This window comes from Megalobrama amblycephala, linkage group LG18, assembly GCF_018812025.1.
Source record: "Megalobrama amblycephala isolate DHTTF-2021 linkage group LG18, ASM1881202v1, whole genome shotgun sequence".
In the NCBI taxonomy this organism is placed as follows: Eukaryota; Metazoa; Chordata; class Actinopteri; order Cypriniformes; family Xenocyprididae; genus Megalobrama; species Megalobrama amblycephala.
The window spans coordinates 26442863-26456815 of record NC_063061.1 but is presented as its reverse complement, the minus strand read 5'-3'; the positions used below and the strand labels follow the sequence as shown (position 1 = coordinate 26456815).

General features: G+C 35.9%; 1 protein-coding gene across 1 annotated transcript in view; it reads right to left on the bottom strand.

The window, feature by feature from the left end:
- Window positions 1–11210, bottom strand: part of pafah1b1b (platelet-activating factor acetylhydrolase 1b, regulatory subunit 1b) — a 35749-nt gene extending 24539 nt beyond the window's left edge. Inside the window, exons 1-2 of the mRNA XM_048165191.1 lie at window positions 11002–11210; window positions 1473–1714 (exon numbers count right to left, since the gene is read on the bottom strand). Of these exons, the coding sequence (XP_048021148.1) occupies window positions 1473–1504 (32 nt within the window). The 5' untranslated portion in view covers window positions 1505–1714; window positions 11002–11210. The remainder of the gene's footprint in view (window positions 1–1472; window positions 1715–11001) is intronic.
- Between the last annotated feature and the right edge of the window lie 2743 nt (window positions 11211–13953).

Sequence of the window (13953 nt, the reverse complement as noted above, 5' to 3'; positions counted from 1 at the left end):
CTAACCAAGTGAAACTTATTCATCTAATTTGTAAGATGGGAGCTGACACAGTCATTTGTAAATTGTAAGTTATTTTAGCTGTACAAAGAGTTTGTATGCTGCTTAAAATTGCAAACTGGCATCATATTTTATTTATTGTCATTAGGGCTGTGACGGTGGCAAATTTTTACTACCGCGGTGGTAAATCACCAACAACCACCGGTGTTGCGGTGGTGGGGTCTGAAGGGGGTGGGTTTTTTTATATATATATATATATATATATATATATATATATATATATATATATATATATATATATATATATATATATATATATATATATATATTTATTTATTTATTTATTTATTTATTTTTTTGATGGACAAGATCGTAAAAAAAACATCAATCCACCAAAATCAATAATTACTCGTCATTTTAATTTTTATATTTTAATGATAAGACAGTTAATAGCTTCTGATTTTGTCCACATTTTCATTTTTATTCACAAACTTACTGGATAAAATAGGCAAATAGGCATAGGCTATATTTATATTATGAAAAGAAAGTTGATCAAATACTGCGTCACTTTTCAGTTATCTTGAACACTTGTCACGGATTGTGAGTCAATGCGATCATCCTTGCCTCTTTATTACTGTACAGAATGAAATAAACATGAATGAAAATAAAAAAATATGTTGAAAGATACAGTTGCTTACCGAAATCTGTATCACGTCAGTCATCAGTGTTGCAAACAATGTCACGTAACATTTTACCTCAGAAAAGCCATTCGTTGACCATAAACTTATAGTCAGCAAGAAAAATAACAAAACTTAATTATGTAAGTAAGCATAAGTAACTTCATTATTATACAATTTACTTAAACTAGGGTGCTCGTCTGTGTGTAATCAAGCGCATCGTTTTCATTTTATTCTGGAGACTGAACTCGCGCTCTGCTGCCACACTGGAGCGCACTCACCACCTACTCGACAGGGGTGGGAATTACAGTTACAAGCTACATAATCTGTCAAAATGACATACGGGCTGCAGATTTTTTCCGTCACTGCTAAAAAAATTCCATCAATCACGGACAATTTTCGGTAAACGCGATCTCTGAGATATTTAAATATATATTATATATGATGTCAGACTACCGTCAGTGACACTCCACAACCATAGTGGCAACTTCACCACCGCGGTGGCGCGGTTGTCATGCCTACAGTCACAGCCCTAATTGTCATAATCATAAACACACTGATCTGTAGCACATATAGTTTTACAGTTTACTGCACTTTGTTGTTATTCTAGTTATCAACTTGTAGCAGCTAATGAATCGGAAGTCTTGCACATTCACAGAAAATAGCTTACTTCCACTTTGTAAATACTCTGGATAGTCAGGTGCGACTTATTTTCCGGAAAATATGGTAAGTGACAGCCTATTAATGCGATTAAGATCCAGAGCTGCATGTTTTGATTGCATGAGAATATGGACTCACAGTTCATCTCGTTGCCTCTGTGACAGCACCATTGTGGCAGGAGGGTAGGGGCGCTGTCTCTGCCCCAAGTAGGGAGCTGGCGAACAGTCCCGAGCAGCTCCTCAGCAGGATGAACTGTGGGATGAGACACAATCTCACACCGACTTCACTTGTGGTTTGGAGGCTTCCTCCACAGTGGCACACCAGACTACGGCAAAACGGATGACCTGCTGGAACTAACACCGATTTGGTCCACTTGCCATCTAGTGAGAAATGGGGTGAAAGAGATTAATTAGAACATGAAACATTAAAGCAGTTCATACAAGATAAAGGTAAAGTGACAATAATTATGACCTTGAGCCATTTAGCTAGAAAAAAAAACTTTTACAAACACAATAAAAGAGCCATAATTCATCCATTAGCATTCTTACTCACTCTCTAACTTAAATTAAATCAAATGTGTATCTCCCATTCTGGCCATGTGTGCTCACAATAAAGTATCACAGCCCTCCCAAACATCCACAGTAACATTCAGTCCCTCAATGACAACCACACTGGAAGTGCTGGAGGTGGCATGGCGTAAATCCCTTCTGCTAATCCTGAGGGGATGGTGGTCCAATAAAACAGTCGTCCAGACGAATAGTGGGGTGTTGGGGACTGAGACAAGACTTTGTAATCCTTTCAGTAGGTTTTGATGGCCTGCAAATACCCACTCTAATCTGTATGGTGCAAACTAAAATAGCTTGACGCAGGTGAAAAATGTCCAATCTGGCCTTCGGAAAGCAGATGAGACATCCAGACATGTGGCTACATTTGGGACTTGGAAAAGACAAATATGTGTTAGGGCTGTATCATTTTAGCATCAAAATTGCGATAATTGCATCCGCAATAGTCACATGATGTGCAGGATGTGCGATGTCTAGTATAGGGATCGTTAATCCGTACGGACCAGACATCACGGTTCAAAACACAGGTGATTCTCTGATTATTACAAAGTTTGACCATCATATAATGAAAGTTTATAATTTGAACATGTTTTAGGTCCTGTCAGTTTAAACATTCAAGAGATTTTAAACCATTTGAGCACACAAAGACAAAAAGAGAGCTCAATTGTGAAGTAGTATTTATATAGTTCTTATTTCATGCTTGATGTTTTTCATATCAAAAATTGTGACATAAAAACCTTAAAGCAAAAATAACCATTGTTTAGTATATTGTTTTCATGAAATAAAATTACTCCTATTGTGATATAAGATCACAATCATACCCCTAATATAAAGTGATTGTGTCTCTTCAGAAGATTTTTATTAAACAGCTTGATTAATATGGATGTCTTTTTGTACTTTTTAATGTGCAAATGTTTTGGTTTTGTGGACTTTCAATGGACAAAAAGGATGAGAGAATATAAAAAAAATTCTTCATTTGTGTTTTGAAAATGAACTAAAGTCTCATGAGATTGGAACAACATGAGTGTGAGTAACTTTCATAATTTTCTTTTTTGAGTGAACTATCACATTTAGTCTTTTGTGTAGCTCACTATAGTTTAATCTTGTTTAGAATAACATGAACGCAAAAATAAAGTCAACAGAGCACTTTGTGTTCTCACTGCATGTCACCACAAAACTGAAAGGTGGACAAAAAGTTAACCAACGTTTCATGTGGAGCAGTAAAATATAGCAAACTACTGTGAGGCTGCTGAAAACACTATCACGAGTCCCACACCAAGTGTGCTTGGAGTATGTGTAGTTGAGGACAGAACACAGCGTTGCTCATTCACTTTGAAGCATGCAGTACTTTCAAACTAACACACTAAGCCACACATATTAATATTTTGATTGCAACGTGATAAATTGCGCAGCTCTACTTGTATTATTATTATTGGATACTTGTGTGAAGCTATTACTTCCCCCTTAAACAACTAATTTAGAGTTACAATTCATGCAAGCAGTGGAAATACTTCATTTTAACTTCCCTGCATTACACAGTGTAAAGGTCAGTATGTTTTTGAAAAGGAAAAGCAAGATGTCATTAGAATGCTCCTTCTATGAAATTAAACAAACTCAACAACAGCTATCCAGTGCTTCCCACAGGTTTGAAATATACTTGCGGTGGTAGCCGGGCAAAAAATCCTCCTATTACCCACGTCACAAAAATGGTCTACTACATGTGACAAACAAATAATGTGTGATTTTTAACAGTATTTTTATTTATTGAAATTAATTTTAATTACATAACATATTACATTTAATTACATACTAATATTATGCATTATTATGCATTGTAAATTATGCAAAATTACAGCATTTAAATGGTTTACATTTTCCTATGTTCTCCTTGTTGTCATATAGTGTCTCTCTCAGTGAATGGGACACTATAAAATTTATAAAATTAATAATATGTGTTAAATAATGTTCTTAGTGTTTTCTTCCTGTGGGGGAGACTACAATAATTTACTATGAATTAAATGGAAATCAAATTAAATACAATTTAATTTGTAACCAAAATACCATTAATGCCCAAAAGAATAAGAAAAAAAACTTAGCTTGTGACTTTTAATTATAAACATGCCCATAAATACACAGGTACTCTTATTTTGAAATGTCTGTACTATTGCAGGCTGATCCTTCAGATTCTTACAATCGTCTAAAACATTTTATATAAAGGCCATAAAGTAGACATTGTAATAATTCATCAACTTGTGCTCATTAGCAATCGCTTGGCATAAATCTGCGCTTTTCAATGATTGAGAATCACTTTGAAGCAGTCTGAAGCGCTGGCGCATGAGCTTGTAGAACTCGCAACAGCGCCGCCTTGTGACTTTGCAAAATGCAGCGGCTGTTTGAATGTTAGTGGGAGTAAACAGTTCTGACGCACACATAACGAGCAGGTATGAAACGACTAGTTAATCGATCGCGGATGGTTTCATTATCTTGCGCGGATATAAAAGTATAAGAGGATAAAAATAATAAAAGCAAAAATGTGTCTCCGAATATACTTGGGCGGCTGTTATTATATGTGGGCGGCCCGCCCAAGTAAAGTCTATGTGTGGGAAGCACTGGCTATCATTTCTAAACTACGAAACAATGAACTGAAGGACCTACGGAAAGCCCAAACATAAATGCAATACAAATGCAACCTATTAGACATAAGGTCACATCTGTACACAGGGTGTTGGCCATATAAGATTATACGTCCCAAAACATGGGGCTACAAATAGGGTTCCAATAACGACAGCTTGACTCACACAGAAATCAGGATTTGGCGAGACTGTGTCTAGACCAACTCTGAGACTGTTTTATGTTTTCAGCTCTATAATATAATGATTTATTCAAAAACATGTCTGGGCACGCCAATGCTATAGTAAGGCACAAAGGCAAATTTGAAACAAAATAAGAAGGTGCCGTACAGTACATCTTTATAAACCCTCTGAACTGCAATGGCTGTTCATAGACCAGATGATTAACCTGTCCAAATACCCACACTTGCAGTCTTTGCACTTGTCTACTTGCATGACGTATTTTCTGCATTTTTCTGCAAGTGTTCAAGTAGGCATGAAGACTGCAAGTGTTTATAGAACTTGATTACCTGATGGGACACACTTATAGTGTTGCAAAAAATGCAAGTGTTTACAGAGTTTTTATTGTGGTGCTTTAATTAAGTGATGAGAAGCAGTTGCAAATGTTGTACAAATTACACAGCCTTACTCATCTTTGCACCAATGAAATGTGCAACACTATGTTTTACTACCAATATGTAATATCTAATTAATTTAACTTTGAATTTAATGTTTTCATTGACATCTTGTGATTTCAGGGCACGAGAGTTCCCGAACATAAGGCATGATGGGATACAATTAGCCTCGAATACTGCTCCGTAGTGGTATTCGAGATAGTGTGGGTTTAGTGTGCGTAAAGCCAAGTTTACACTACAAGACTTTAAACGTCAGCAGATCGCTGTGCTGTTCAGACTACATGACTTGCTGTGGAGTCTTGAAGTCATTGTGGTGTTCACACTACATGACACTACGTGAATGATCTGCAACAGGAGGTTACACACTGACGACAACTGTCACCCAGCAACTTTATTTGAAAAAGGATGTTGGGAGGAAATTAGATTAAATTTTGAATTAAATTTAATTAAAATTAAAATACCCCTTTCACACATAAGTTTAAAACATTCTGGCTGACCTCCCAGAGTTAAGGTGACTGTTATTTTAGAATGTTTCCCTTTATTGTTTCCATGACGATGCATCATGCTTGTCACATGACACAGTGTGGCCGGCTGGACGAGGTGTATGACAGATATATTGCTTTTCTCACCATGTCATCAACTATCTGATATTCCGATTCTCAAATATGTGCAAGTGAGTGTTTTGTCATTTAAAAACTCTTAATATATAATGTGAATTCATCCATTTGTCCCGAAATACATGTGGCCGGTGAACTGGGAGAAAAATAGAGTGAGTGAGCTTTATAGTTACTTACACAATGTGTATCTGATATGAATAAACGTGGGCAAATTATATTTGAATGGATTGTTATTGCTGCTTCCATAGACATTAGTGTTTATTTCATTGGCTGTAGCTCATCGCGACATGTGACACCACAGGATGTCGAGTAGGCCGACAGCTCTAGATATTTAGCATGCTAGATATTTGTTGGGCATCAGTGAGATGTCGGCGACGTGTCATCAAGCCTCTTTGATGCGTCGTTGAGTAGTTCACACATAAAGACTGGCGAGTGCCGATCACTCGCTGATTTTCCCCCGATCACAGCCCGACCTGTCAGCAAGCTTGTTAACTTGCAAATCGGGCTTAAAATCATGTAGTGTAAACTTGGCATTAAAGGCACTGCACTTTGTTTTTTTAAAACATGGGACTGTCTTGCGCACTTACTTCCTGTCGCGTGCACGCACTCTCAAGTGGCCAAGAACGCAAGTGTGGGTATTGGACAAGGCAGATGTCTGTGTGTGTACTAGTTGGCTAATCATATAACCACAAGACTGCTCACCTAGTTTGGCAGCAATTATACGCAGGCTTATAGACCACATGTAGCCCCGCCCCTTTTCAGCACTGCGCTTGTGAACATCCACATACTGATTTCTTGCTCCAAAAAATAATTTTGAGAAAAAGTAAACCTTCCAACAGCACAGAACTTCCCAACAGCATAAATTGCCTGGGATGATACCATGTTTGAGCATCTGGTAAAGTTGAGTGGAAAAGTTCTGGTTTAGAGTAGCTGCTTGAGGCAAGTCAAACATGAAAAGGTGTTGTAAATTTCATTTGTAAATTGTTCATTAAATGAGGCTTTCTGTGACAGAGCAACAAAATGCATGAAGTGGGTCAGTGGCACGATATATTGATTTAGCATCGACATTGTGATGTGGCATGCACAATAATTATATTACAGGGTAGGGTTGGGCGATATATCGCATGAGATTGTCACGCGGATTTTGTCAGTAAAGCCGGTTCCCTGATTACCGCTAAATCGCCATCACCTACTTTCAAATGGAGCGGCATTTAATAGACAGAGCCGTAGTTCACTGTCAAGCTACGCAATATTGCGTTCATTATTGCAGATGAATCACCTTCGATAATGAACGCGATATTGCGTAGCTTGACAGTGAACTACGGCTCTGTCTATTAAATGCCGCTCCATTTGAAAACAGGTGATGGCGATTTAGCGGTAATCAAGGAAACGGGTTTACTGACGAAATGCGCGTGACAATCACATGCAATATATCGCCCAGCCCTATTACAGGGTGTGCGACGTCAAGTAAGTGGGTTTGTAATAGATGTGTGATCCGTACATGGTTCGCAACACATTTGATTTATTTGTGGATTAATTGCAAAGTTTAATCATCATAGAGTGAAAGTTTATAATTTTTAAATCCTTTCAGTTTAAACATTCAAGTGAGTTTAAAGCATTTAAGTGATAAGAAGATGCGAAAGGGAACTCAATTCGAAACTCACTTGCTGTTTTCTGTGCGCACAGTTCTCTTTCTTGTCTTTTTGTGCTTGAATGGACACATACATGAAGAATTATGTCAAAATGCCAAGTATCCTCGTGAACACAGTCCCTTATGTCTTAAGTGAACTTAAACAATTGAGAATTAAAACAAATGCATATCATTCAGGGCTCGAATTTCAGCGCAGGATTGTGGGTATTGTTGTAAGTTTCGCGCTTATAATGCGGGAAATTCCTGCAAATGTTTATTCACTAGCTATTATCACATAATGTTTTCATCTGCCTCGCGAAGTTTGGAATTACTTAGGTGAAAATGATCTTACAAAATGGAATTAATTTTGATCAAATTAAATAATGAAACCGAATTTACCACCATGAGAAAGCCCATGAAATCAAAACAGCCATTGAATGAGGAAAGACAGCTGTCCATCACCGCATTCATGACAGGTAAGCATACCCCAAGTGAGCCGAGAAGATACCTTATCAGATAGCAAAATGATCAAGACATAAACTTCTTTTAAGAGGGAGACATATTTACAAACAGAAAACAAAGTGCAGTTAGAAACTGCATAGTGTATATGCATGTCCTGTATGATAACTGCTGCTGTCTGCTTTATTAGCGCTTTTCCCATTCACGCTGCTTGAGCTTAAATGCTTTTGTTTTTTTTTTTTTTATATTTTTTGTTTACACATATTGTTTAATGCTTTGAACTAAAAGAAAACCATAAGATATAACGTAAGCTTGATGTGTACAATGCCTAATTGTAAGCTTGTTCAGAAATGGTTACAAAATATGAATAAAAAAATAACGTCTTTCTCGTTTAACGTCATTTAAATAAACGAATATTCGAATTTTCATTTTTTTTTTTTTTACGAGCCAATATTCGAATACAATATTTTTGAAAAATGCCAATCCCTAATTGCAATGTCTTTTTCCAATATCATGCAGCCCTAGTCAGTGTGACTAATTCAACTCAAATTCAATCCAGAAACACCAACTCCCAAGAAATTGAGGATTGGCTATATGTTTACCAGATATGCCCTTAAGTCTTGTGAAGTCAGAGGACGAGCAGTATAAAAGTATGATATTAGAGCTGTTAGAAGAAAATTTAAATGCACCAACAAAGCTACAATGCACAATGCTTTTTTTATATAGCAATGGTGTTTAATGGACAACCTCGTAATTGTGTCACAGGTAATTCAATCATGCGTGAATATGTTTACATGTCCATCAATAGTCTAATATTAATTGGAATTTGGCAATATTTCGATTAACATTCTAAAATTCTCTCGCTATTCTGCATCTATTTACTCTATCATCACAGCTCTCTCCTTTGCTGCAAACTTTCATCCACTCACTCCTCTTTTGCTGCCAAGTTACCAGCACACAACTGCATTTGTTTAGTAATGATTGACCGGCCATTTCCATTTTGTGGCAGTGTTGTCAGGCCTTTTTGAAGGCCTTTTTAAACCTAATTAAATTAATGTGAAAAAGTTTAAATAAAACTAATAACTGAGCATACTCTTTAACCAATAGCATCACCCCGATTCTCCCGGGAAAAATAACAGCACATGTGTAGATCGGTATATGACAACTATTTATAAAAAGAATATTCCGATGCCTGTAATATGCATAAACATCATATCTGGAACGTGGCTGTAACCCGAATACAGACTTTTGTTGAATTTGATGAGCATGTTAACATAGTCAGTGTCCCAAATTAGTGGATCAAAGCCACACAGCCCAAAGGCCCATGAACTCACACCAAGACTAATGTTCTGTGCAACAAACATTTTAATTTAAATGAATGTCTGTTAATTTGTCTGTTCAGACTAACACAAACATTTGCATGCCGTCAATATAAGGGAATTTTATTACACATAGGCCTAGATCTTTTCCATTCCATCACACCACACAAAAAAGGAAAAAAAAAAGAAAAAAAAAAAAAGGCCTGTGGAATGATGCTTCTGTTACATAAACTAAGAATTGGTAGCGCTCATGTTTAACTCTTAGACTTTGTTTCTTCTCAGTGACATGGGTTTTAGAAATGGAAAGTTGCACACCACTGCGCTTGTTTTTGTCTTTTATTGCATCAATTTAAACAATGGGCACAATTATGTGTTTATTTAATATAATTCTAACAACTAGTCATATCTAATCAATTATAGAGATAATCATAAGAATGTTAATAAAAAAGAAAAAAAATGCAAATAGAGTGCATCAGCATCTTGATAAGCAAATAGCATATTAAACTGCTGTATTTCTGATTTCATAAGCATATCTCTGGTTTTTCATATGTCTAAAAGAGTTTGCCATTTTTTCCATCATTGGTCTGAACATAAAAAAAGGGACCAAATATTCATGGCAAAGATTTGTGTTAATTTACAAGCATTCCAAACATATTGGAATATATTGAATGCATTCATGGAAAAGGCCTATAAAGTGTGTAACCCATATTTATCCACAAAATTCTATCAAGAATTGTGTCATTTTCAATGCTAAATATAAAAACGGAAAAAAACCAAACAATTTAATTGCAAGGAAGACGTCACACTGAATGACGTCAGATGTAAGGCAAGCTCAGGCCAAGTAGCCTAAAATGAATTAGGCCGGATAAATAATAATCATTAGCAACAGAAAGGCAACACCCACGTGGTAAGAGAGAGTGATGACAGCTGAATAATCTAAGTGTGCGTACATATATCAAGTAAGGGCAAGGCAAGCGCTCACACCTCTACATGTCATGATTCTTGAGCTGGTGCTGATTTAGACCAAATGTATTAATGTCTGCTCAACATTAAGAGGGCTCCCAGTAACGTAAGATTATTGCTTAATGTACATTCTAGTTTATAATATTGTTCTAAAAAACATTCCATCTTGAACACCGATTCAAAACATAATGGCAGACAGACAGTCAACGTTGACAATTTGCTTGCCGACTATAATCATGAACGGATCGACTATTAATTATAAAACACAGCATTACATATCATACACACCCTTGTTGACAGACTGAACAGTATATTATCAAAACAGCAGCGAACCGTACAGTTATGCACCGGCATCGACGTGATGAATCTCCGGCCTTCAACCATCATAGGCACACCCAATCCCAAACATCACCCACCACACCAGCCATTTAAATTAAACTTTAAGGGCTTTATGAAGCCATTTTAGTGCGAATGATGTTTTGATACACAAAAATACAAATGACACTAGCTGTTATTACTTATTCTGTGAATTTGTTGTTGAGATGATGCTAACATGAACTAGCTAACATTAGTATGGGTCAAAGCACTAAAGGCCGGCTGTCACAAATTTCCCGTCAGGTAAGAGGCTTAATTTAATTAAGTGAAGATTAAATTCAAGTATTGTTTCTGTATTTTCGTTTGTATGCAAGTTATGACATTGCCGGCGTTAGTTTACATTGCTCTCTGATATTCCCACCCTTATTTTGCTCTAACGGCCTGTCCGCCATTTTGAGTCAGGAAAGCAGGCGGCGCAAATTTCGCAGCCACATACACACTTCAACCGACTCACTTTCACCATAGAGCAGCCAGCAACGAATATGAATTATCCTTACCTTCTTATATGAACGGTTTCTCATCTGCCAGATCACACAGCCAAGTAAAAAAACTAAAAACGAATGAGATATGTCTCTGCTGAAAGTCACTTCCGATTTTCCGGCTCAGTCAGCGCTGTTTCTCCTCCTTGATTTCTGCACCGCATAACCGTCTACTGATGATGGGCACGCGCACGGTGCAGTCGGGGCCGCGCCCGCCTTGAGGATCACAGCGGTCACTTACATCATAACCTTCAGCTGACTGAGGATGAGCCGCATTTTATTTTTGATCTCATTGATTATTCAGAGAATATTAATTCAGATGCTATTATAATGTTTTTGGATTTTTATAAAGCGTTTGACTCTTTAGAACACAAATTTTTGTTTAAATCTCTCTCCGCGTTTTTGGTTTTGGATGTACTTTCATTAACATGGTGAGAATGCTTTATAATGACATTAACTCCTCAGTTTTGGTTGGCTTTCAAACTACTAAACGCTTGTGATAGAGGAGTGTGTCAAGGTTGCCCCATTTCCCCATTTCTTTTTCTTCTTGCTGTTGAATTGTTATCAACTGGTATTTTACAAAATCCTTGTTTAAAAGGTATCTCTATATTTGGTAAAGAATTTAAAATATCTCAAGTTGATGATACTAGCCTACTGTATTTTTTTAAAGTCAAATTCCATTGAGTATCAATATTATTAAATCCTTCTCTGAAGCCTCAGGCTTATAGCCTATTTAAATTTATAAAAGTGTGAACTGTTTTGTCTTTATGACTCTCAACAACCAATGATACGCCATATACCCGTAAAAGACTGTATCAAGTACCTGGGTATTTTCCTTACTAAAGATAGATTGCTTCACCAACAACTTAATTTTTCACCTAAAATAACAAAACTAGAACAATCTTTAATTGTTGGTAACAACAAGACTTGTCAATCTATGGCAGAGTTCTTATATCCAAAGCAGAGGGTTTGTCTCACTGTGTTTATCCCTCTTTATCTTTATTTGTTAGCAACAAAATTTGTGATGATATTGACAAAATTTTATTGAATTTTATTTGGAAGAACAGATCTCATGAAGTTAGGAAATCTGTTTTGTCTAGACATTCTGAGGGTGGACTGGAAGTTTTACATTTTAAGGAACTGGTCAGCTCTTTTAAAATTAATTGGTTAAAAAATGTCTTTGTAGTAATGACTCAGTTTGGTACTAGATCCCCAATGCCATATTTCATAGATTAGGTGTCTTAGAGTTTCTTTTAAAATGTAATTTTACCCCTTCTAAATTTCACCAACAAGTTTTACTTGCTTGGAAATTGTGTTATGTGCACAACTTTTCTCCCCACAAAGAAATTCTGTGGAATAACTTGAATATTTTAATCCGAAACAAATCCTTTTTTATGGACAAGTATTGTTTGTTTGTTTTTTTGTTCTTTTTTTTTTTTTTTTTTTTTAATGATGGCAGTATACTGGAATATGAAGAATTTATGTCTTTGTATAGTTTCCCTTTGCCTGCTAGAACTTTCAATTCCGTCATCAAAGCTTTGTCTCCAAGTTATGTGCACTTATTTAAAACACTTTTTCTTTAATGAGAGAAAAACAATTATGCCTAAACTTTTATTGGATGGAGTTTCCCTTCTTGATAAAAAAGTAACAGTAAACATATAAAGCTGTTGTTACATTACTCAGTTTATACATCCCCAGATGTAATTTTTTCTGGAACAATTTTTTGACAGTATTCACTGGAAGAGAGCATGGTTACTCCCTGTAAAATATTGCATGTCCAATAAATTAAGAGAGATACACTTTAAAATTGTACATAAGATTTACCCAACCAACTCCCAAATTGCCTCTTTTGTTGATCTCTCTGACTTATGTGTATTTTCAAAGTTGAGGAAGAAACTTTGCTTCACTTATTCTACCATTGCAATCATGTTAAATCTCTTTGGGAGAAGTTATCTTTCTCCTTTTAATGTGATTTAAACTTTACTTTGAAGGATATATTCCTTTATTTTTCTAGCAGTGACTATGCTATTTATCTTGTTGTTAATTTCTTTGTGTTGCACTGTAAATTTTTTATTCACAAAAACAAATTTCTCAAGACTTTGCCTATATTTGATGTCTACATTGCTGAGATTTCCCTTGTTGTTAAATTTCTTAAACTCACTGATAACAACAAGAACAGCAAGTTTCTTAAGAACTATGACCATATTTTCCTTACTGGTTGAAGTGCCATTGTTATTTGTCTATGTGTAAATGTGTATGTTTTTTTCCCTCCTTCCTTTCATTTATGTTAATATATTTAATGCTGTGCTGTTTCCTTTCTTGCAAAAAAAAAAAAAAAAAAAAAAAACAGCCGCATTTTATGACCTTTTTCAACATGTTACGTTTCAATTAATATGCTAGTATTTATAAATACCCTTATTTTTAACTATGGATATTCCAAGTGTCAATATTTGTAAATAAATAAAATAATAATAAAAATAATAATAATAAAAAATGAATGCTCCACACTACGAAATGGAAATGCAGAATGTTTATGCTCATTGTTGACAATACACAATCACATTTCAAACAGGACCTCAGTGGTGGGTACGGCCCTGGACACCATCATTCGTGTCACTGTGTTATCAAGGGAAGCCTACAGAGCTGAATTTCAGATATGCATTTAGTGTCCCACACACGCTGTAAGCAGTAGACCAATCACAACAGAATGGGTCATGTGACCAATCAGAGCAGAGTAGGCTCACGGAAAGGTGGGGTTTAGAGAGACTGAATCATCGAACAAACCTTTTTCAGACTCTTTAAGAAATGAGGTGATGTGCAATGTTTATTATCAGAAAATTTAATTATTTTAACCTGGGATGCATGGAAACCTCCAAAACAAAATTAGGAACCTTTATAATAGCATATAGGAGCACTTTTATGTCTTATCCAATGTGATCTACATATCATTCTACGTATACTTTTTTCAGT